Source organism: Pungitius pungitius, chromosome 17, assembly GCF_949316345.1.
Source record: "Pungitius pungitius chromosome 17, fPunPun2.1, whole genome shotgun sequence".
Taxonomy (NCBI): Eukaryota; Metazoa; Chordata; class Actinopteri; order Perciformes; family Gasterosteidae; genus Pungitius; species Pungitius pungitius.
In genome coordinates, this window is record NC_084916.1 from 16,181,630 (window position 1) to 16,205,918 (window position 24,289).

A 24,289-nucleotide genomic window follows, 5' to 3' on the forward strand; every position below is an offset into this window, starting at 1 on the left:
TGGTTATTTGTAAAGAATGCACCAAGCATGCTGCCATTACCACATTTTAACTTCAGCTACCAAACACACACATGGAGGCAAAACTTAATAAATACTTTATTTACTTGTCGACTTGCAGTAGCATAATAAAAGAAGAGACTCCATCCTTCACCCAGACAGATAAAAGCTTGTACGTCACACACGTCTCCACTGACGGGTCAGCCGTGTTCCCTCCACGCGTCATACCAACAACACGGGACCCTGGACACGGGAGAGCGACCGCCGTCACCATGACAACGCGAACGTACGCGGTAACCTCACAGTAAAACGTTACAACGCGTCGTTATCACACTTCTGCTTTTGGCTATTGATCGGGACCCTCTGAACAGAATAAATAAACACAAATAAACCTTGAAATTGCAGCCTAGATGTTTCCTCCTGCTTCTAGTCGTCATGCGAAGCTAAATTAAGCTAGTTGTCACTGTGAGATCAATCAATCTGCCTCTGTGCAAAACTATTCTGTCAACTCTGAACGATTTTGTCTCACGCAGCCAACAGGAACCATGTGACCCTCGTCAGAACATAAATACATGGACAGACGCGCTAAAAAACTGGTCCCCTGCGCGACTAACCCGAGCCGCTGCTAATTACAACATCCAGTCCATCCAAGTAGGGCAGCTCGACGCTCTAAATCCAGAAGCCGGACCTTTCCAGCGCGGCCCCCCCTCGCAGCGGCCGGTGCCGCTCCGGGGCCCTTTGCGGGCTCCCTCGCTCGGAGGGAGGGAGACTCCGGTGCTGATGGGGGGGAAGCTGTGGCCGGGCAGCAGGTCTGTGCTGCCTCGTCCGAGGGTCGCGGTGACCACTCAGAGGTTCAGAGCGGCACCTTAGAGGAGGTTGAGTGCGGCGCGTTGGAGCTTCAGGGTGACCCGTTGGAGCTTCAGGGTGACGCGTTGGAGCTTCAGGGTGACGCGTTGGAGCTTCAGGGTGACCCGTTGGAGCTTCAGGGTGACGCGTTGGAGCTTCAGTGTGACGCGTTGGAGCTTCAGTGTGACGCGTTGGAGCTTCAGGGTGACGCGTTGGAGCTTCAGTGTGACCCGTTGGAGCTTCAGTGTGACCCGTTGGAGCTTCAGGGTGACGCGTTGGAGCTTCAGGGTGACGCGTTGGAGCTTTAGTGTGTTGCGTTGGAGCTTCAGGGTGACGCGTTGGAGCTTCTGTGTGACGCGTTGGAGCTTCAGTACGGCGCGTTGGAGCTTCAGGGTGACGCGTTGGAGCTTCAGGGTGATGCGTTGGAGCTTCAGGGTGACGCGTTGGAGCTTCAGTGTGATGCGTTGGAGCTTCTGTGTGGTGTTTTGGAGCTTCTGTGTGGCGAGAAGGAGCAGCTTCCTTCATCGGCCTCACCACATTGATCTACAAAAACATATTAACCGTTTAGTTACATTAACAATAATAATACCTTCGTTTTGGATAACCCTAGGGTTAGGGTAATGTATTAGGGTTTCTTGGTACCCAAAGACGCTATAGAGTTTAAAACGTATAGGTAAGAGAGACTGACAAGGCCCTGTCGCCCCAGGTCCGACGCATGGTCCGGATACATTTTGTAATATATGGTTGTGAATCATCCAATAGTTTATACTCGAAATCTCACCGCTTGTCTCAAGTCCCTGGTTGTCTTCCTGTTGCGGCAGCAGGTTAGACCCAGGAACGAAACACAGACCGCGAAGCACCGGGCGGAGAACACCATCTGGATGACACAGGTCAGGATCAGAGGCACCCAGAGGATCAGAGTGGTGCTCTGGGGAGAGACGGAGCAAAGCAGAGACAGCGTAGCTTAAAATACGCAGAATGGATCAAATTCGGACTGAACGGAGGGAATTCAGAGAGGACCTGACAGGCCACAAAGAGGATGAAAGGTATAGGTAGAGCTTTCTTAAGGAAAAAAACTGGCCTTTCCTTACTGGCTCTAAGCTACAGCTATTAACATCAGAACCAGTAGCTCAAAACACCCCCGGGTGATGTGATTGGCCCTCCGGCAGCCATGATGGATGGTCCCCTCTCCTCTCAAAAACTAAAAGAGGGATCTTTATTTTTGGTTTACAATTTCTTTTTTTTTTTTTATCTGAGGTAAAACTCTGAACTCTGACCTAGAAGCTCGGCTGCATTCATCTACACCGGGACTCCCGCGAGTGTGACTCCAGCTCAGGACAAAGGTCACCCAAGTGACAAACCGCAGACGACTGGCCGCGCTTAAAAAGGCCAAATCCGTGCTGATGTGTGGCGGGGGCGGCTGTGAGGACGAGCGGGCCTGACAGTCCGTCTGCTGCAGCACACTGGGACCCGGACGCAGCCCGAAGGGGGGCTGACGGTGTCGGGGCGGCGTTCCTGCCCCTCCCCCCCCACCCCCGCACCAGACGCAGAACGTAAGTGACAGAAAAGACACGCACGCCTCCACAATGTGCAGCCGCAGCGCTCTGCCGTGTTTGTGCCGACGCTTGAAGCTCAGGGGGGGGGGGGTCACGCCTCCGTCCCGGGACTCACGTAGATCCGCGTGGGGTCAAAAGGACACTCCCCCGTGATGCTGAAGTAGCCGACGGCGTCGGGGAAGCGGCAGTGGGTCACGAAGTTCCGCCCCCCGCGAACCACGGCGCTCACCGCGGACACGGACAGTCCGACGGCCGAGGCCGCCGCCGTGAGCGCCGCCGCCAGGCCGACCGACAACAGAGACCAGGTCTGAGGGGGGGGGGGACAAACAGGAAGGGATCAGAAGGCTGGTGGTTGATGAGACAAAGCTTCCGCAATGCATGGTGGGAAAAATGAGTAAATACATACAGTGTATTTTTACTTTGAGCTTCTCACTTCCTAAAGGATTTCAATTGGCCTAAAAAAACAGCTGGTTTTAAAAAAGGAAGATGCTAGAATTTTTTTTTTCTTCTCATGAACAACAATTCCCACAAATGGATTAAAATGAACAATTATTCATCAGTTTGTCAATTAGTGGATTAACAGAAAATGAATGCTGGTAGATGTCAGTATCGCACAGCCAACAAGACTGCAGCTGAGAATGTGCAAAAACAAAAACTATTTCATTGTTGTTTGAGTGATGTTTGCTATAAAGAGTCTAGCACTTCATTCGGCGTCTCGAAAAAACATTTTCAGATGAAACTACGTGATTATGACCCTGGACGAGAAGAGGCGATAATTCATCAGTAAACATTCCATCTATGAAAAGAATGAGTCCGCCTCCACAGGGTTTGCTTTTCACTTCCGTTAATGCAGCCACGCCTCAAAAATCCTGAAAGTGGTGTTTATGGTGAAAGAAATACATGCAAATAACACAAAACTTGTGTTTTTACAGTGTATTTTCTGCAATTATCCACAACCCAAAGAAGTCAGCAGCTTTGAGCAATGCTAAGGTGGCTGAACCTGTCCTTTAATGCGTTTACATGCGGCACAGCACATGGTGAGAACGTGGTGAGAACGTGGTGAGAACGACCCGACGGATCAAAGTCCGTGAAGGGAAGAAGTTTACTGACCAGGCCTCTGCTCTTCTTGTTTTTAGACAGGACGATAGCCACAACGCCGCCAACGATTCCCTGCAGAGACCAGACGGAGGCGATTCAGGGAATATTCACGTCGCTCTGTATTTGCGGCTGTGAACGAGTTTGAATGAACACTCTCACCCACCATGAAGCATCTTAAATGTGTTTTAGTAACTTTCTGGGGCTTTGAATGTTGGTTTTTGCGAAGCCGAAAGAAAAACAGGCACTTACATGATTCCTGGTAACTTTCAATTAATTAAAGATTATCAGATACATTTTAGACTTTCACTTTTTCAAAAAGGGGGGGGGGGTCAACATATATATATATATATATATATATATATATATATATATATATATATCCAACAAGGAGGGTTCTTCAAGGGCTGTTTGTTCAAGATTTCTGCGTTACGAGTTTTACTGTAGCTACATCTGCGGTCTATACGGTCCTCGAGGGAACATCCCACATCCCACACAGAGACGTATTAAGACGTTTTCTTAACGGGGGGGAGGGGGGAAGAGGGACTCACCACGAGGCCCGAGGCGAGGGCGACCACGTTGGCGACGGTGTACTCCGTGGCCCCGGCCTGCTCGTCGTTGGCGACGTGTCGGAGCACCACGCCGTGCATCAGCGCGCCCAGCAGGAAGTTCACGTGACCCAGGAGGAGCATCCACAGACCCATCTTCATCAGGGTGTGGGGCACCTCCAGGCTGGCACAACACAAACCTGGAGGGGCACACACACACACACACAGGATCCCCACAGAGGAGGAGAGGATTCACGTGACGTTACGTCATGCTCACTGTTTTGATCGGTGACAGGAGAGCGAGGTCAAGCGCCCGGCGGCGTTGACCGCGGTGTCAATCATTTGCTGCTGAACACACAACCGCAGGACGGGCCGCCAAACAACATCAAGAGGGACGCCGCATTTTACATGCGATTAAAATGATGATTTATTATTAGCACTTTTTGCCGATATGGCACATGTCAAAAAAGACCATTGCGATTTAGCATTTCTGGCAATTCACAAAAATAAATATTGGAAATAATCATTAATAATAAATCATTTTTCTTTACTCCTGTGTGAAAAGTATATTCATTGCAAAATTATTATTTTTTTAAATGACATAATGTATGTTTCTATGTCTCCATGCATGCAGACAAACATAATATTATAATAATATAATAAAATAGTTCCATTTAGAAGTATTGCCACAAGTATACACAAAATGTATACGTAAAAATATTAATTAAAAAAAACATTTAGGGACAAACGTGTGTCCATCTGCTTCATTTATAACCCAACCCCAAAAAATTATACAAACTTTAGTGTGTGTGTGTGTGTGTCTGCACACGCGCAGGACAGTATGGATTTGACTTGAGCCTCAAATACATTTATTTAAGAGTAATTCATTAAAAGGACTAATGGGTTCTGTGTCTGTTTCAGGGATTTAACCAGAAATTCCTAAAGATGAACAGTGAAATCACACTTTACGTCACAGCTCGTTTGCGCACAGGTGCGCGCACCGGAACAAACATTCCTCACAATCACATGACTCCCGTTTAAATGGGTTTTAAAAAAGTTGCCAGACACGTGTCGTCTTTTACCTGCACGGGCCATCTCCGTGAGGACCTTTCGGAGGGATTAGCGCCGTGTCTTCCCTTCTGTCCGACCGGCAGGCAGCCCGCCGCTGTCCCTCACTCAGCACAAGGTGAAAGGGAAAAGTGACCCTTTTCAAAATAAAGTACCATCATATGTAAGTGTTTCAGTATATGGCCTGCCGCCTGCGTTTGATAAACGCTGTGTGGAATGAGCAAAAATTGTTTTTAACAAATAGAGGAAATAAACATTAATTCATGTGATGTTCAATGAATAATCTACTGTAGATTTTCACTTATTTAAAATATATATTTTTAATGCTTTTATCTTGAAACCAATTTGTCGTTAGTAGAATTCCTTCAACTTTACAAAGGTAAACCTGCCTGTATGTTGGGGTTTAAAAACAAATCCAGTCATCTGCCCCTACTGAATATTACCTTATTTATTTATATTTACATGTACTTATTTTATTAGTTCAAGGTCCATGAAAGACGAGCAGAAACAAACATGACAGACAGCTGTGGGCTTTATTAAGATCTGATGACCGGGTGAAAGAGCAGAATGGTAAATACAAGTTAGGAATTTTGTATACATGCTTAATTGGCTGAGCAGTACAAACATAATGCGCACCCCAGTTGAACTGATTCCCAGGTTCTCTGCATGTGGCACAATGACGGTGTGGTGCCACCAGGTGGAGAAATGAAGGTGGAGTTGGTAGATCTTATCCATGCTCGGTTTTTATTGTGTAGTTGGAAATGTTTTCAGTGCTTTGACAATTTGTGTTATTCTTGGGGAATACAAAAAACAAATGATGTCAGGTTTAATTGTTTTTTCATGGACAAAATCTGTAATGTGATCTTTAGATCAATGGAAAAAAATAATCTAATACCCTTACGAAGCATACTGTTTCTTACAAAAAGAGAAGAAGACCCTGTTCAGCTTGACTTTTTAAATGAATGTGCCCTCAAAGGGGAAAAAAGAAACACCCAATTGTGCGTCAGCTAGAGGCCTATAACCACAATTATTGATTGCCTTTTAAGAGGCAACGGAGGACTTGCAGTCCGCGCTGGGGTGGACCTTCCTGGACGAGGTGCGGACGCTGCCCGTCCTCTTCAGGGTCACCATCCGGAAAGCCACCAGGTAGAAGATCTCGCAAATGTTGAGCACCACGCACACGACGGACGCCCCCACCATGAAGTAGGTGAAGACGGTCTTTTCGGTGGGCCGGGCTATGTAGCAGTCCACCAGGTTGGGACAGGGCTTGACGTCGCACTGCACCTTCCTGGGCAGCCGGAAGCTGTCGTAGACGCGGTGCAGCAGGTAGAGGAACGTGATCTCGAAGGCGGTCTTGATGAAGAGGCTCCCCAGGTACGTCCACCACAGGCCGCCGTGCTTTTGGCCCGGGTTGTCGTACAGCCCGGTGTCCTCCCCGTGCTTGGCCCGGTACTCGCGGTCCCGCTTCTTCCGGTAGGTAACGTGCAGCACCACCATGAAGGAGGGGCAGGTGACGAAGATGAGCTGCAGAGCCCACAGGCGAATGTGGGAGATGGGGAAGAAGTAGTCGTAGCAGAGGTTGGTGCAACCCGGCTGGCGGGTGTTGCAGTCAAAGTGTCCCTGGTCGTCGCTCCAGACCCGCTCGGCGGCCACCACGAAGACCAGCACCCGGAAGACGAAGACCACCGAGAGCCAGATGCGTCCGAAGGCGGTGGAGTACTTGTTGACTCCGCTGAGAAGACCCTCCAGGAATTTCCAATCCATGAGTTCAGCTTTGGCGGGTGTCGTTTGACCTGTGACCTGTGCTTTTTTTTTAAAAAGGGAGGGCTAGGAGACAATAAAGAGAGACACGGACAAAGTTAGCAAGTTATTCAGAGAAATATCTCTTACAGTGTAAAAATACACGTTGTTGCCGTGTTGGAGATATTGGCAGCCTGCATCCAGTCAGCCTGGATTTGGCTGAAGAGTACTTAAGATACGGCTTCTTTTTTCACATTAAACCAGTTCTTTGACACAACCTCAATCCTCGCAGCTTTTTCACTCACTCAAAACATTTCGTCCCGTTTGAAGAAAGACGTCTTTAAAAAAAAGACGTCTTCACAATCCTCACAATCTTTACGGAAAGTTTAAGTTTTAGAAAGTCTTTGCTTCAAACGCACGCGTTTCTCAGCTCACCTTTAGAAAGGCCCTCAGTCCATCGTGTTGAGACGAGGAATTCGCTCAGCAGGTGACCTCTCTCCTGCAGCGGGGCGAGGATATTAACTGCCCTCGTGGAACCACTCGTGGACACAATCAGGGGAGTGGGGGGGGGGGGGGGGCGTGGCCACTTTTGGTATCCACCCAAAGATTACATTCAAACCTCTGGCTACTTCCTGCCAGGACTAGTTTACCTCACGCTTGTCGAGGTCTCTTTTACTGTGGCAGTTGTGTTGGGATTACGCAACCTTGGGTTGAATTGGATCCAGAATAGAAAAAAAAGACCCATCAGGTGTTTAACCGAGCATGGAATTGTGGTCGCTGTGTGACTCAATGAAAGAGAAAACAAATCAATAAAGATAATAACTAACGACGAGGAGACCTTATTGGAGACACGTTTAGGAGTGGCTGTGTGCGCTGGATACCCCCCCCCCCCCCCCTCTCCACAGGTGGTGACTCTCTATCAGCCCAGCCGTGATTTCAGCGATATGTGCCTTTGTATCCTTTGATAAATCTGGATTAAACCGGGCCACTCACGTCTGTTTGTGCAAACACTCCCGGAGCCATTGGCGCTCCGACGCGGCTGAGATACGGAGTATCGGCCGGTTTTCGGTCAGTCAGCATTACCGTGTTCGTTTTCTCAGGTGAGATTAGTACACTCGGTTTTAATCGACCGCAACCCGCATTCCGGCACAGCAGGCCGAGATTAGATTGACATGAAGGCGGGATCCGTAAGAAGTGATGGTTTTTATCAACTTTGGTCAATAATGTCACTCCCATCTGTAACTGTGCGTGAATCATTTAGAAATGCCATTATTTTTAAATTCATCACTATTGGTTAATTTGACTCCAAACATACTGCACCCATATGTATACGCCCTGCATGCTTTGGGTTATTTAAATAGCCGAATTAGACCAAGCTGTATACAGGCCATCAGTCTAACGTGTAAAATCTACGTGCACCAATAAAAGAGGAAAAGCAAAGTTTCACAAGATAGTTGTTTATTTTATAAAATATCATCTTCATTTTCTGGTTCAAGCGAGTTTGTGTTACATTACACACACTCACATCTCAACAACGACAAAAAACATCTCACTTGACAAACATTCTTTTAAATGTCCTTTAATTCATCAGTGATTTTAGGTCAGCAGTCGTAAAAAGACAACAATATATTATGGGACAAAAATCATTATTTTGAAAGGGCAGAAAATCTGACATTCCTTCGAAACCACTGACATGTTGCAGATAAATGCGGAGCAGCCCCAAAGCTACCAAACACAGTTCCATATTCCTACAAATCAAACATGTCTCTCAAGAGACGGCGACGCTGTACGCTGGCGCTGAACTCTCGTTGTCCACCATCTTGTCCTTCTCCTTGAAGGCCGAGTTCCGCTTCCCGCTCTCGGGCGTTCTGACCATCGCGAAGGAGTTCTCTCTCGCCGAGCGACCTCCTCCTCCTCGGCAGCACTCCCGGAGCCTCTTGCAGCACAGGTAGAAGACCTCGATGAGAGTGAGGAGGATGCACGCGAAGCTGGTCACCACCATGAAGATGGTGAAGATCCTCTTCTCCGTGGGCCTAGAGGACAAAACATGGCGGTAACATTAATATCACCCCCCCGTTGAGTTCGCCAGGACCTGCACCCGCCCGCTGAGCTCACCTGGCGATGTAGCAGTCCACCACGTTGGGACACGGCTCCTCGTCGCACTTCACCAGCGGCGGGAAGAACGTGGCCTCGTAGATGTAGAACAGCAGGAAGACGAACACGCCGTCCACCAGTATCTTAAACAGCAGGCTCAGGAAGTAGGTCCACCACAGGCCCCCTCGCTTCTTCCCCGTGTGGTCGTACAGGGGGGCGCAGTCGTCCCCGTGCTTCAGCCGGTGCTTGCGCTCGCGTTCCTCCCGGTAGGACACGTGCAGCGTCACCAGGAGGGACGGGCAGGTGACGAAGATCAGCTGCAGGGCCCAGAGGCGCGTGTAGGCGACGGGGTAGTAGTGGTCGTAGCACACGTTGTGACAGCCGGGCTGCCGGGTGTTGCAGTCGAAGTCCTTCTGCTCGTCGCCCCAGACCTTCTCGCAGGCCACCAGGAAGACCAGGAGCCGGAAGATGAAGACGATGGCGAGCCAGATGCGGCCGAACGCCGTGGAGTGTTTGTTCACCCCGCTGAGGAGGCCCTCCAGGAAGGCCCAGTTCATGGCGTCGTTTTCAGGTGTGCTTTGTGACCACCTTCGGGGAGCAAGTGAGGGATCAGAGCGCTGCAGAGGAGCCCGGGAGGCTTGGACACAAACTGAGCTCAGCCTCGCACAAAGGCTCTTTAATAAAGCACTTATTACTGCTGCCTTCTTGGCACGGGCTGAAGGGGAGGGAGGAATATGGAAGAGAGCAAACATAGACTCATTCTTCTGCTGAAGTCACTGGTGGGAGCCGGTTCATAGCAAACACCTTCACTAACGAGAAAGGAATAAAGAGAGGCAGGCCCCCTGCTGTTCAGGGTGCAGCCAATCAAATAAATAATTAGACATTTTGGGAAATACGCTTATTGGCTTATTTATTTGAGGGTTTGATGAGAAGATCATTGCCTCGCTCCATGTCCTCCTTGCAATCAATGTTCAAGTCAATCGGTAAAAGTGGGAAAAAAATACACTTTTGTATATCCCCTAGTTGCGAGACCACAAGAATATCTAAATGTGCAAAAATTCAAGAGTTTTTGAATATGACAAAGTCCTCAAAAGTGCGATTGAAGTGGTGAAATAATAATAAGAATTCTTAGCAATAACAAAAACGATGTTTTCGGGTACACGAATCACCAAACAAAATAAAAGTATACATAACTGAAATAACATAGTGTCAATAATGCTCCATACAGTAGATATGGGGTTATATGTAGCCTATGGACATTGTTGGTTTTTCATCTCATTTTAATTTGTACATTGCTGTGTTTAAATAATTTGTAAAAATAATTTTCTTATTTTTATTAGGTACAGTATAACCGGAAGTCATCGGGAAGGGGGGGGGGCGGCGTCATAAACTGAGACAGATTCCAGATTTGCGAACACTACTCCTCTGCAGAGCCGAAATACATCATGACCTCGCACCGGTCCCGCTCCGCTCGGTGATCCCCCTCCACCCCCCCTTCACCTCACACCTTCAGCTCCGGGCCGAGGGGTTTACTTCCATCGCTGGGGGGTTTGGGGTGAGCCTGTCACTCCGCCCTGGGGGCTTCCCACCATCTCCTCTCTGCACAGCGACGGGAGGTGAGAAGAGCGAGGGGCCGGTGGGACGACCCGCCGCTGGCCATCGGCTAACCTAGCTATCGGCTAGCTTAGCTCTGCGCTAACTTAGCTAGCTAGCGAGCTAAGTCGTTAGCGCCTGGCCGCGTAAACAGCCGGTCGAACTAACGAACCGGACGGTAGCCTGTCAGCCGAGTTTAACCGTCAATGTTATGTACGCAACCGCCCGTCTTGTATGCGATCGATGTCACTTCGAAAGTGGAAGTTTTTAGTTAAGTTTTTGGCCAAGATAAAAAAAAAGACCTAAAGTGTCAATTTTTACAGACTCACTAGGAATGTTTTATGTGCTTCAAAATAAAAGTCCCAACCGACCTCTTATATATACTTTAAAAAGCAAAGCTAATGTAGTTATTAGCCTCGTCAAAAGTGCTATGTCTCCAAATATTTCACATAAGCCGAGATTTGGCATTAGCTCAGAAACAGACAGTTTCTGGTTTACAATGTAAATAATTCAGTAAAGCTTTCTGCCAAGTGTACCTCTGGTTATTAAGTCAGTCTGTGCTTGGTGTTTCAGTCATCAGAGCTGTTGTACACATTTGAAGTTAAAGTGAGGTGATTATTACAAGTGTAATAACCATTATCAGAAAAAAAGATTGACATGTCATGTAAATGCTTTTATTCCGGTGGCCAGATTGCAATACTTCCGCGTTGTACACGTCATCTACCTGCTAACTTAACGCAGTGAAGCGGCGAGCTGATGGGAGGGCTGGTGCTCCGGGGGGAACCGAGCGGAGTTGACATCTTTAGCCTAGCCGACATAGCCCGCAGAGCGAGTCATCCGCTGTCGTTGTTTTTGTCTATTTGTGTGTGTGTGTGTGTGTGTGGCAGCATGCTAACGGGGGACGCTTAACCCCCGCAGCACACCGCAGCGAGGGCTCCCGTCCGACTCCGCAGAGGTCCGGCCGAGCTGAACCATGCGACAGTGGTGTGTCCCCTCCGCGACCCCTCGCACCGAAGCCCTCCCGGGGCGGCTGTCCGTGTCACCCCCTCCACCAGGTGAGGTAGACGGGACGCGGACCTAGCTTTAACTTCGGGTCTCTTCTCCCCCCCCCCTCACCCACTCCCCATAAATAGACCATGATAAAAGTGAGCGGTCTTATTGTGGCTCCGCGGGTCTGTCCTGTGAACACTCAAAACGTGACACACAATTCGGTATAGATCCCTTTTAACAAGACCAGCTTTTTAATAAAGAACATAGCAAAGTCCTAAAATATCAAGGTGGGTCCACCACACGTCAAATGTACGAAGTGATGTTGTACTATATATATGACCGCGTGTACTTGAAGAGGTCGAGTATATACGTTGTCCAGTAAAACTTTTAGATGTTCCGTTCACACTGTAGTCTGCATAACGGCGAGGGCCCGGGCTTTGGCTTTGGCCCCTGCACAGGTCACGTAAAGGTGGCGGGATGGATGTGACGGGTTATGTATGCACGAGTGATCTTACTTTAATTCCTCCCCGGACGCGTGGAGCAAGGTTAGTCTGTTAGTCTGTGCCAAGTGTTTGAAAGGGTGCCAACATTTCTGAATGACCCAGGGGTTCTTCAGAGGAGAATGCAGTCCCCCCCCCCCCCCCCCCCCCACCCCCACCCACACTCACACTCCCCACTAGTTCCATGTTGTTAGAACAACTAAAGTTTAAAGTGTTGTACTTTGTTTAAATAAACCTGGACGAAAGAAGTGTCTCATTTGATTTAGGCTTTAAAATGTCTTTTCATCTATTAATAATCCTCTTATCAGTTTGTCTGCCGGTTCCAAAAGACATTTGGGACGTTTTATCTAAATTTGCGATCTATCAAAGGTAGAGATAAATATAGCTGCATATGTCCCAGTAACACTTATTAGAGTGTTTGTTGTCGTTTATCTGGTAAGAAAATCTTTTGGGGTATTAATGCAGCCCCCCCCCCCCCCCCCCCCCCGCCACCACAAACGCACACCCACATCTGCAGATGCCAGGATGGAGTGCTGCGAGGTGGAGCCGCGCTACACCATCGAGCAGATCGACCTCCTGCAGCGCCTGCGTCTCTCCGGCATGACCAAGCCTCAGATCATCCACGCCCTGGAGTCCCTGGAGAGGCTGGACCCGGACCGCCGCCCGCCCCGCTGTGACTCCCAGCCCGCCACGTCCAACAACGCCCCGGCCCCCGCCCCCGCCGCCACCGCCGCCGCCCCGGCCCCGTCCTCCTCCACGTCCTCCTCCTCCTCGCTGTCCCTGGCCTCCGCCACCACGCAGACCTCCGGCCTGGACGGCGCCGCGCTGTCCCCTAGCAACAGCTACGAGGCGTCTCCTCCGCCCCTCTACCCTCCCAGCGTGGCGGTTCAGCGGTCCTTCAGCTACGACATGATGGGGGAGGAGGAGTGGGACCTGGAGGAGAAAGTGGAGGAGTACATGAGGTGAGCGGGGAATGATGATGATAGAGTAGGAGGAGGAGGAGGAGGAGGAGGGCGATGGTGGAGCTCAGTGGACTATTATAACATCAGATGATGGCAGCTGAGGTCCCCTGAGCTGCAGGCTTATTCTCCAGAATTTGAGTGGAGTTAATTCAGGTCAAGTGTTCAGGGATGGAGGAGGGGAAAAAAAAGAGAAGCATCAGTGAATAAGGTTGGTCGGAGCGAAGGAGCCGGTGCCTCAACCACCGCGCAGCGCTTCTGACGCCGCGGCGGCTTGTTGTTGCTTCTTGCAGGAGAGACAGCAACCTGGTGAAGGAGGAGATCAAAACGTTCCTCAACAATCGCAGGATCTCTCAGGCCATCGTAGGCCAAGTCACAGGTACTGTGTTTTCTCTCTGAAGCATCTCACACAGTGTCAGATGCAGCAAACGACCTCGTCATGTCCCGATTAGGATTGATTGATTCTTGAGGCCAGACGTGGAATCCAATTGATCTGCTTTACAATGGAATGACCAAACATAACCAAAACCAAAAAAAAGTAAGCTGGGGGTGCACAACATCTTTATAAAACTTGAACTGCAGTAATTTATAGATGTGATATGTTTATGAGATGATTAAAGTGTAGTTTACCAAGCAGCAACACCTGTATCTACATTGTAGAAGCTGTAACGGCTGAAAAGAACCGCAGATGATTCACAAACTCCCAAACGGAAGAATAATCGTCAACCGTCTCGATAAATTATTCATCGTTTCAGTCACCTTTTAACAAAGAATACCTCACAGTCCAAACATTTGTTGCTTCCAGCTTCTAAGCTTCATTTTAAATGAAATAAACGGTCAAATTGGGATCCGGGAAGCTATGATAAGCAGAAATGGAGTGTCTTCAAAGATCCATCATTTCATCAAAATATAACTGGTAAACCTAAACAATGCTAATGAATGTCCAAACAAGTGAGCTAAAGGTAATCCTGCACCGTGACTTATGTTTGACAGAACGATGAAGGAGGAACAATGCAACGACCTCTCAGCAGTAAACCGTGAAGTAGCGCAATGTCCACAAAGGCCTGCACCAAACCACGTGTCCTTAATTAAGCTATTGATATCAGAGGATTCGCTCAACAGGATCTGGCTCACAGCCGATTTCCCCCCCCCCCCGTCCCCCCCCGGTCCAGTTCGGGGCCCCCGCCTAATAAATCGATGTCTGTAATGTCCCTCCTGCACAGGCATCAGCCAGAGCTACATCTCCCAGTGGCTTCTGCAGCAGGGCCTGGAGATGAGCGACTCCAAGCGCCGCGCCTTCTACCGCTGGTACCTGCTGGAGAGGAACAACCCGGGTGAGTCGTGGGGCGGGGCAAGCAGGTCGGGGGAGGGGGGGGGGGGGAATAGACAGGAAGATCTATCAGGAGAAAGTGCAGATCATCGCCTGTGGGTCGAATGTCGGGGGGGGGGGGGGGAGTGATGATGGATCAGACCTGAATAAAAGGATGAGAGCTGGGTATTCTTTTTGCGGTACGTGAACCACTGCTTGCTACCTTTCCCTCATATGTTCCTCCCCTCCCCCTCCCCCCCCCTCCCCACCCATGATCCTGCACGGTAAACTAATTTCTCACACGCTAACTCCATCCCGGTCCTGGAGGTGCCGTGAGGTCAAGGAAGGACACAATAAGTCTATGATTCCAAAGGAAAGACGAATGATAAAGGTAGTTCTGTCACAGGAGATGCTGATCGATAATATTAAGCCTTCTGGTTTTAGAAATGAAACCTCTGTGTGGGAGGGGAGGGGGGGCTAGAGTAACAGCTCAGGGATAAGTGCATTTCTCCTCAGGCAGCCTGTCAGAACCGATCCTCGATACCCCCACCACCCCCCCCCCCCCCTTCTCCTCCTCCCCTTCGCCCCCCAAGCTTTGATGTAGCTCCTCGGTAGTTCTCAGCTGGATGCTGGAGGTACTCTGGTGCTGGTTTTCATTCCTTAACGGGGATACTAACAATAACTAATTCCCTCGGTGGCCCACAATGCTTTGCCTCCGATTAAAGGCTCCTACAGACCCCCCCCATTGTGAGCGAGTCCAATTGACTTCTTATCCAAGGAATCAAAGATATACCTTATCAATTTTTAAATTGATTCTGACTGTAACCTGCCCGGCTGGTCCACAGGAGTGTGTCACGTGACTCCCGATCACTCCATTTCTATTGGCTTAAACCCGGTGTCCGTCATCTAACCCGTGGCTGAGGCCCGCCTGACCGTTGGTTTTGTCCCAACTGAAGGGCTGAGGTGGAGTGAAAGCCAGCACAGCGTGAGTCCCAGGGCCAGGGGAGGGGACAGAGACGGGACGGTGGCGGGGGCCAGCGGCTGCCTCCCCAACCCCAACACCAACCTCAACCCCAACCCAGTGTGGAGCAGGCAGAGAGAGCTGCTGATGCACTTGCTGCCGTGGTACACTGCGGCCGCCGCCGCCGCCCAGGCCCAGCCAGGTAAACCCTCCCCCCCTGCCCATCAAACCCCCCCCCCCCACCGCCGGGCCCCAGCGGCCTGCACTCCGGAGTGGAGGCCTCTCTCTGAGGCAGTTAAAATGTTACGTCATGGCCGTGATTGTTGATATGTAACATGTGGCCGCTGCGGTTGGCGGCGCCGCGGCGGGGTTTTTTTTTTTTTTTTTTTGTCGAGCTGTTGCGACGGGAAGCCGCGGTCTCAAACGTGGGTGTTGCTCTCCCTCAGGGGCCACGCTGTCCATGCGCTCCCTGGTGAAGGAGGAGCCCGACTGGAGGACGGGGATCATGGCAGGCGACCGAGTGGGGGCGGTGGGCGGGCCTCTGAGGCTGCGCAGGGGGAGCAGGTTCACCTGGAGGAAGGAGTGCCAATCAATCATGGAGAGGTGAGGTTTTGACTTTGATTTCCTTCTGCAAAGGATTGTGGGTCGCAGGCAAACATGACCGACACGCATGATGCTCCTTTTTTCTTTAAGCATAAAAGTAGGAAAAAACAGGGACGTTCCAGTGCGACAGTTTCCTAAAAGCCACAAAGTGAGGTTTAAATACACAAATCGGCGCTGGTTCACTAAGCGATAGCTGGCGGTAATGTTAGTCACCCTCTTCTGGGGCGTTTGTGCGTCGCCGATGTGACGTCTATTAGGTGTCTTCTGTCTCTTCGTCTTCTTCTTCTCCGTGTTGCGTCTGTCCCGGTGAGAGGGGAGCAGAGAGAGAGAGAGAGAGGAGATTGATTTCTGTATCGCCTGCTAGCTGTAAGTACACGGCGCAGTCTGGGCACTCCCAGTAATAAGAACACACACACACACACACACACACTACGCAATCCTACCGCAGTGCTGATCCCGATGAGCCAGTTTACACCCAAGGACGTGCGTGCGTGTGATGGCGAGACGAAGAGAACGGTGTCTGGAGGAAAATTGATCCCCAGCGTGTTCTGTAATGCGAGCTAATGATTCTTTTTCAGCCTTCAGGATGTAAAGAATCTCAACATGAGAGAGGAAAGAAAGAAAGAAAGAACGTTGCTTTGATCTCTACCTTTCAAACGCACATTTGTGCTCCTTTTTATTACCGAGAGCTTTCAGCATGACATGAATCCACTTAATGGCTCTATTCCTTTACAGTGTGAAGGCGGTTTGTACCTTCCTGGTGCCGTAAAACGAGGGTCTCCCCCCCCCGCACCCCAACACACACCTACATGGGACTCTGTCTTTCTACAATATGACCTTGATCTTAAATGCAACATCAAAAGAGATTTTGGTCATGTTGCTTCATTAATTTGGTTTTTTTCCATATAATTAAGAGTATTTTGGTGCAGTAAAGTTAATATATATTCATTTAAATGTGTAGAAACATTCCTCATCACACATGCTATGTGTTTGTTTGTTGTAGCTTTGTTTTAGCTAAAGACAACGTGCTTCCTTTTCCATGTTCTTTCTCTGTTTTCGCCGACGGGACGTCCTGAAATCTGGAGCCCTGCTGTTTTTAGAATCCCACTCAAGTGTTTCTTTCTGCCCCAGTTTCTTCGTGGAGAACCAGTACCCGGACGAGGCCAAGCGAGAGGAGATCGCCAACGCGTGTAACTCCGTCATTCAGAAACCAGGTGACTTATTCACAGGTTGATGATAACCACCATCAGTTGCACGTCTTTTTTTGTTTTAATCAACACTTTCACCTGCTGGATATTTAACTGAAGTAATTTAAAACATTGATCCTTGAAGTCTTATTTTTGTCAAAATTGCACCTTTTTATTCTACTGAAACAGAATATATCAAAACAGTATAATATATAAGGGTTCTTTCACCTCAGAGGTCACAGAGAACCGCTCTGCTTTTCCTCATGGTGGTAAAAGGTAGAAAGCATGAACCCGAGGTGCCCTTGTGGGGGGGGGGGGGTGGGGGGATGGCCCTTTCTAAGGGGTGTGGTGTTTCTCATCCCCCCCCAGGCTGCAAGCTGTCTGAGTTTGAGCGCGTCACGGCGTTGAAGGTGTACAACTGGTTTGCCAACCGCCGGAAGGAGATGAAGAGGAGGGCGAACATCGGTGAGGATCAAAAGAAAAGCCCTGTTTTCTTTCACGCCCCCCCCCCACCCCATGTCTCCGTCTCTGACCCCCCCCCCCCCCCCCCCCCCGCCTCTCTGTCGTAACGCAACCAGAAGCCGCCATTTTGGAAAGCCACGGAATTGAGGTGCCGAGCCCGAGCGGCCACTCGAACGGCGAGGAGGGAGAGCTGCAGGAGTTTGCCGAGCAGGTGAGTCATCGATTCTCAGGCGGCTCTCTGCTGCGTTAACGCTGCAGTGACCAGCAGGGGGCGCTCCCTCTGGTCCCATAGAAGTCCGTGAGAAAAGGGCCGCCGCTTCTCTCTTGATTTTATTCCCAAAGTAAACGTTGTAAACGTGAGTTTATGGTCTCGGTCTCTAGTTTCAAGTCTTCTTCAACACAGCGTTGACGTTCTTTTAGTGAGCGATGGTCCAAATATTTGTGTGCGACTCCAGGTGTTCTTGCTCATCCGTCCTCAGGAGGAAGCCTCTTCCCACAGGATTGTTGACCAACAAGACCCATCGTCGTTGGCGACCAGGGAGGCCGCGGCCCCGCCGAGCCCCCACCCTCAGGTCCCTGATCGGAAAGAGGAGCTCGCCAAAAGGGAGACGGTGGACGAGGAGTGACCGGAGCCGCTGCAGTTTGGATCATATTTGAATTTTTCCGGCAAGATGAAATGGGGGGGGGGAGTGTCTCCTCCTCCACCCACGTAGAGACTTTTCGAGACAAATCGCACCCAACAGTCAAAGGGAGAAGGGTGCTGAAGCTCGCTGAGGTGCCTCTAATAGTAAGGAGGCCACTGTATTTATCAACAGTAATCCTGCTCATATTAATGGCAATATACAGTATATATAAATATATATATCATTATATAGTGCATTCCAAGATGGTATTAAAGAGCCTAAATTCCTTAGAGGGAGGATTATGTAATGGATACCTCGCCCATTTTAAAGCTAAGCCTTTTCTTTGTGTCTTCGCTACATGCCTTCCGTTAGCCTTTAAAAGGAGCGCTTGTTTTGATGGACTGTCTTGACGTGAGTGTGCCAAGCCTGCAGGTCAGGTGCGTTTTGGGCGTGTCGGGGTCCGTAAGACTCTCGACCTCAATCGGGCCGATCGATTTCAGTCGGTCAATCAACGAGTGCTGTTGCTACGGAGTCCGAAAAAAGCCCCTGAGGGACGTCTGGCATCTCAGGTAACCCCAAAAAACCCGGTGGATAAGAACGGCGAAATGGTCTCAACGCGCTTTAATTTCTTCATCTTCGTCATCTTAAATGTCTTTAACCAAAACAGGACATGTTATTTATACCTTTTTATATTAGCAGAAAGCGTGTGTGTGTGTGTGTATATAATTTATATACATATACGTATATATATATATATATATAGACACGCGTCGCAGTATGTCGTCTTCATTGTTCGACCCGATGCTGCAGCTTTTTGGAGTCTTCCCTCATCTCAAACCTCAACTCAGCCAGTGAAGCTCGACTCGATCCGTGTTCCTCGTTTTCCTTTTTGTTACGTTTGAAATAACGCTAAAAACAACAATGTGATCAAAACCGACGCGTCGGCACCTTCTCTCCTGTTGGGATAAGCGTGTGTGTGTGTGTGTGTGTGTGTGCGTGTGTGTGTGTTGGATGACCTCCTACAGACTCCACTGTAACTCTGCATACTTGCCGGCTCCCTTGAAGTTCATGAAACGGACTACCACGTGACCACGTTACCTCGTAAAGCCAAAGCTTCGCCACAGCAGAGCAGAGCGAGCAGGAAGCGAGGCGGGCGGCGTGGAGCCGCACCACGTAGACGTTCGGTTCGCTCGGTGCAGCTGAAAGCTGCAGCTTACCTCAGAATGTCTCTCAGAGACAGGGACAGGGACAGTGTTATGTAGCATTTCTAACTGGTCCCGAGTCGGTTCTGATTATTACGCTTCTCTCTATCTGCTTTTATCTAACAACCAGAAGAAAAAAAACAACAATAACAATAAAATTGTAAACGAATGCCGTGATGTGTCTCGACTTATTTTTCGGAGTTCTGATTATTATATATTTAAGCTTTTAAAATTAAACTCAATTGAACTTGTGTCAGAAAGGTTCCGAGGGATGGAGCTGTCATTCTGAATGTAAACAACATGCTCAGCTGAAAATAACCAACTAACTGATTTTTATCTTTACCACATGATGCAAGTTCTGAACTAATTAAAGATTCTTTTATGAGAGAAACTGTACTCATAACATCGCTCCCGTGTTAATGTTTAATTTGACCTGGCAGGACGCAAAGAGGGGAAACAAACGGCATTTGGAAAAGCATCAGTGCTCCGTTGCCCCTGGATACGATGACTGATGTAACGCAATTACCTCAACGCCTTAGAGTTCTCCCCCCCCCCCCCCCCCCCCCCCCCCCCCCCAAAAAAAAACCCCCTGAAGCGTTTCAGGCTGACTGTAAATCCATTGTGTGCAGGAAGTATCGCGGTGATAGGAGGCCAGTGGCCTGACTGGGTGCTTCCTCTGTTTTTCCACCAGAGGGAGACATTGTCCACCTTTTTGGGAGCGACGCACTCGGAAGAATCGACGTTGAACCTCTGCTATTTTTACCCTCGAGTTGAAAAGTTTTTTGTCTGCATGTCTCGTTTACGCCTTCGCGATCTCATCTCATTTGCGGGACGAAACGACATCTGCTGGCGTTCACACTGACTGATCTCAAGTCCTCACTCCTCTCGGGAAGTCTTCTTTGCAGCTGTGCCCCCCCCAAAACATCTGCTGAATGCAAACTCTTTCACCAAATAAAATATACAACGGCGCACCAAGAGGAGGTCTATTCCGACACGATATTACTTTATTCCTTATTGGATTTTTGGGCTTTGCCAAGACTCACATCTGGGGCTTCCATGTTGTGTTGGGGTCATGTGATCTTCCCTCGCCAACGGCTATCAGACGGGAGCTAACGTTAGCGCATAAAGGAACCACTCTGCACACACACACACACACACACACAGGATGCATGCGACACCAACCGGGCTCTTCTATCATTCATCCCCTCAGAAGTACTTTTCCTCCCCCCCCTCCCCCTCCCCCTCCGCCTCCCCTCGTGGGAAAACAGAATTCATGACCCGTCACCTTTTTCCGCTGACGGCACAGGCCGCCCGCCGCCTCGCTAAACGCTTTTCCCGCCTATTTTGGCGGCCTCGCAAAACACTTGATGACACACACACACACACACACACAAGCGGCGTGAGAAGAAGGCCACTCCATCGCATTCGCGTGTCACCGCTTGCTTGATGGCTCGAGGGTGTCGGACAGCCCCACTTGGCTTTTTGATTACGCGCCTTTTTTACCCGCCGAGAGAGAACGTGTTCAAGTGGCGATCTGTTGAACACTACACCCCCCGTCCCCCCGTCCCCGTCCCCCATCCCCCTCCCAGCGCCCTCTTGTCTGAGTACACCTTTTGAAGCGAGGGGTCCTTTTTGTGCGGCGACAGAGAAGGAGGCGCAGGGAGGAGGTGTTAGGCGGCAGAGATAAAGGAGGCAAAGGGAAAGGTTACCTTCAGACCCGAGGCCCGCTTGTGTGAATAGGAGGGAGAAAAATGTCGTCTATAAAAACCCTGTGTGTGTGTGTGTGTGTGTGTGTGTGTGTGTGTTAAAAAGGCCTCTGCAGCCAAATAGGTCATCTGCCCTTGAAGGAACGACACAAGACTGGGTGAGTAGGAGCTTTTTTTTCTTCTTTTTTTTTCAATGTCCTATTTCACAGGACACATAACAAGAAAACACACACACACACACAAGCACACACACACACACACTGCTCTGAATCTGTCAGGGTCTGCCCCCCCCCCCCCCCTCCTCCCCCATTCTTCCAGTCGGATCTGAATAAACCACAAAGAACTTGTTGCAATCTCACCGCGCTTATTATTATTTTTATTTTTCCCATAATTCATAGCATCCCTCAGCGGCGCCTAGCAACGTCTCAAATGAGCTCGGGCAGGTCGGAGTATTGTGCCTCTCCTTGGAGGCTTTGTCCCTCTTCACTTCATCAGAGGGGGGGGGGGAGGGGGGGGGCGCTTTACAGTCAATTTCCAGCTTTGTTCTCACACAGTTATTTGTATTTGTGCAGGTTAATAAACATTAGCATAAAATACAAGATGTAAACAGGCGTGGATGCTACTTTGGTCCCTCGGCAGGTAAACAAAAAGGAAACTAAAGAGAAATAGAAGAGTTGATGATGTAGAGATACACATATAGCACAAGGAAAAAGATAAAAAACATTCAACACAATGTGAAGTTAAAAGTGGCTCATTATTCAAAAAGCCACGGTGGGGTCGACCTTCGCTCAAAGGTCAAACTACTTGAGACGGGAGAGTTTTAATGAACACGGAGTTTAGAGAAGCTCGAACGAGATGCAGGAGCCGCAAACTCCACCTTTTACTCATTTACTCAGGTGCTCACTTTCCGACACTTTGGATCCGAAGTGGTTCCCTGTAACGGATCAACTCAACCGGCTGTTATTATTTCAACTGACGTGTGCTGACCTCTGACCTCGATGCGCCGCACACACTGACCTGAGCTTCCTCCCGGCTCGCGCCTCCGTCTTTTGGTCCGAGACGTTTCCGGACGGTTTTGATGTGTCTTTGTTGCGAGATTACGACCCCCCCCCCCCCCCATGCGTTTCCTCCTCGCTCTCATTACCGCTCGCTGCCGGCGCCTCGGCTGACCTCGGAGACAGCCGGACGATAATGGCTCATTTAGGCCATCAGTCCGTGGGAGGAAGGTAATGGGAGGGGGGGCGGGAGGGGGGGGGGGGGGCTCCGGGAGGTAGTTTGTCTCCTACACAGGTAATTAACACGCTTATTAACTCCTCGGCTCGTATTATAGTCACGATCCCGAGGGGGGGGGGGGGGGAGAAAGGTGGAGGCGGAATATCTTCACTGCTCCGAGTCTGATGCTGAAGGTTGAGAGGTGACTGGATCACTGGGTTGTTTTGAGAGTGCTGTGTTTCCGGCATGGGGGGCGGGCGGGGGGGGGGGGGGTTTCAATTGTGTGGGTAGCTTTCATATCTCAGGCTGAGAGTGAAGCGACGGCAGGAAATCTAGATGCAAGCCCTCAAAAAAAACAGTGCCACTGTGTGATGCTGAGGTACGAAGCCGCTCTCATTATTCCAGTGAAACGAGTGTGGACCTGAACATGGTTTCCGGGGGAAATGAACCCTCCTAATTACGGTTCCCCTGGAATGTTCTTAAGCGCCGACGAGGACATCCAAAGAGGCGGGGTCACGGTGCAGGGGAAAAGTTGGTGGAACTTTTCTCCCTTTTCTGGCCGTCTAGCTGGGAGGAAGCCGCACCGTGTGACACACTCCCAGAGAGCCCCGCAGGGCGCCATTTGATCACAAGTCTCTGGCTGTGGGGAACACGGCGTTTTAGTTGTCACGAACACATGCCGACACACACACACACACATATAAATGCACCTGCGTGTACACACACACACACACACACACACACACACACACACACACAGACAGACAGACCTTGATCAAAGGAATCGCTGAAAAGAAGCTCAAAGGCAGATTTTTCTTCTCTCCTTTACGCTTCTATTTCACCTTAAAAGAATAGCGGCTTTGAAGAGGCCCCCGTGTGGAAAAGGGTTATCATTTACAGTCATTAAAACCTGAATGCGGGATGAGTTACGCCTGCATTCACCAAACTACCTGCTGCAATCCGCTGAAGAGAGAGAGACAATCATGGACATTTCTTCACGGAGCTCACACGGCCCAGAAAGGCCTTTCGAGGCCCAAACTCTAATTACCTATAAGCACTAAATCCTTTTTTTTTGGTGTCAGAGATTATTTTCGACAGACACTACGCCCAACGTGTGCACGTATCCAGCGAGGCTCTCGACCCTCCACCTGTTTCTGGGGAAGAATGTGCCGAGATGAAGAAAAAAAGAAGGATATATCCAGCCATCCCTCCGTCAGTCAGTCCGTCCTTTCAACCGAACCCCCCCCCCCCCCCCCGGGGAATCAGTTGCTTGAAAACTGCGTGAAACGCTTGTGTTTTTATTTAGTTGTTGGTGGAAGAACGGCCTTCGCGCCGGGAGCAGGAAGCAGAGGCCTGAACTCGTTTCACGACGCTTACACTTTCATTTCAACGCTGGAGGACGCCTTCGGATGAAGATCCCTCCGCGGGGAGACGTCGAACCTCGTGGGACGGAGAGGAGGAGGAGGAGGAGGGCAGGTGGAGATGAAGGGAAGAAGGGGGGGCTGGGGGGTGGGGGTTGTTACAGACCTAAGCAGGTGTGACAGCTCTGAAAGCTTTCATGGGGGAAAGAAAGGTTCCCGACGCTAAAGTGAGCGCGACCCTCCGACTGAACCCGGCTATCTCGGCCTCGCACGCCTCCTCGCCTCAACCGGCCCGACAGCAGGAGGACCTCCGCTGAGAGTGTGACGCTAAAGGATTTCAGCCCACACTTCCCTGTTCTCCTTCAGTTCACCTCCGCAAACACACACACACACACACAGGCAGCGGGATCAAGAGGGGCTTGAAATTGGCGCATCGTCCAATTGGTGCAGCCTCTGAGGAGTTGAGATGATGTTTCATGGTTCCCCAGAGGAAGATCCAATTGACTCCTAATGTTGCTAACGAGCCAGAGTGAAGTTGACACATTTGTTTTTTGTATTGGATGTGACCCACGTGCATGGTTCCCAGAGGAAGAATCTCACGGGCTCCTGGAGCGCCAAAAAGAGATGGCGCTACTGTTCTCGAGTGTAGTGTCTCCAAAGCTATGACATTTGGTCAG

At 49.9% G+C, this 24,289-nt stretch overlaps 4 protein-coding genes across 9 annotated transcripts; 1 reads left to right on the plus strand and 3 right to left on the minus strand.

Annotated features, from left to right (window-relative positions):
• Positions 1 to 58: 58 nt before the first annotated feature.
• Positions 59 to 5,254, minus strand: LOC119218967 (uncharacterized). The gene is made up of 6 exons (XM_037473788.2): positions 5,125 to 5,254; positions 4,046 to 4,242; positions 3,510 to 3,569; positions 2,515 to 2,706; positions 1,625 to 1,771; positions 59 to 1,386 (listed from the first exon to the last, which is right to left on the minus strand). The coding sequence occupies exons 1-6, from the start codon at positions 5,135 to 5,137 to the stop codon at positions 667 to 669; spliced, it is 1,329 nt and encodes a 442-aa protein (XP_037329685.2). The 5' UTR covers positions 5,138 to 5,254; the 3' UTR covers positions 59 to 666.
• Positions 5,255 to 5,596: 342 nt separating this feature from the next.
• Positions 5,597 to 7,374, minus strand: LOC119219025 (gap junction beta-3 protein-like). The gene is made up of 2 exons (XM_037473885.2): positions 7,286 to 7,374; positions 5,597 to 6,937 (listed from the first exon to the last, which is right to left on the minus strand). Exon 2 carries the CDS (start codon positions 6,872 to 6,874, stop codon positions 6,152 to 6,154), a length of 723 nt encoding a protein of 240 aa, XP_037329782.2. The 5' UTR covers positions 6,875 to 6,937; positions 7,286 to 7,374; the 3' UTR covers positions 5,597 to 6,151.
• Positions 7,375 to 8,307: 933 nt separating this feature from the next.
• On the minus strand, positions 8,308 to 10,581 carry LOC119219021 (gap junction beta-3 protein-like). 2 transcript variants are annotated; one of them, XM_062558469.1, is made up of 3 exons: positions 10,452 to 10,581; positions 8,966 to 9,532; positions 8,308 to 8,883 (listed from the first exon to the last, which is right to left on the minus strand). In XM_062558469.1, the coding sequence occupies exons 2-3, from the start codon at positions 9,499 to 9,501 to the stop codon at positions 8,619 to 8,621; spliced, it is 801 nt and encodes a 266-aa protein (XP_062414453.1). In that variant the 5' UTR covers positions 9,502 to 9,532; positions 10,452 to 10,581; the 3' UTR covers positions 8,308 to 8,618. The 2 variants fall into 2 exon arrangements, with proteins under 2 accessions (XP_062414453.1, XP_037329778.2); XM_037473881.2 differs by lacking the exon at positions 10,452 to 10,581 and having other exon boundaries at positions 8,966 to 10,253.
• On the plus strand, positions 10,425 to 19,502 carry zgc:91944 (uncharacterized protein LOC436941 homolog). 5 transcript variants are annotated; one of them, XM_037473781.2, is made up of 11 exons: positions 10,425 to 10,560; positions 11,425 to 11,592; positions 12,545 to 12,989; positions 13,280 to 13,365; positions 14,210 to 14,320; positions 15,252 to 15,458; positions 15,703 to 15,859; positions 16,991 to 17,073; positions 17,416 to 17,511; positions 17,625 to 17,719; positions 17,988 to 19,502. In XM_037473781.2, exons 2-11 carry the CDS (start codon positions 11,511 to 11,513, stop codon positions 18,132 to 18,134), a joined length of 1,509 nt encoding a protein of 502 aa, XP_037329678.2. In that variant the 5' UTR covers positions 10,425 to 10,560; positions 11,425 to 11,510; the 3' UTR covers positions 18,135 to 19,502. The 5 variants fall into 5 exon arrangements, with proteins under 5 accessions (XP_037329678.2, XP_037329680.2, XP_037329681.2 ...); XM_037473783.2 differs by having other exon boundaries at positions 17,628 to 17,719; XM_037473782.2 differs by having other exon boundaries at positions 10,446 to 10,560; positions 11,456 to 11,592.
• Positions 19,503 to 24,289: the final 4,787 nt, after the last annotated feature.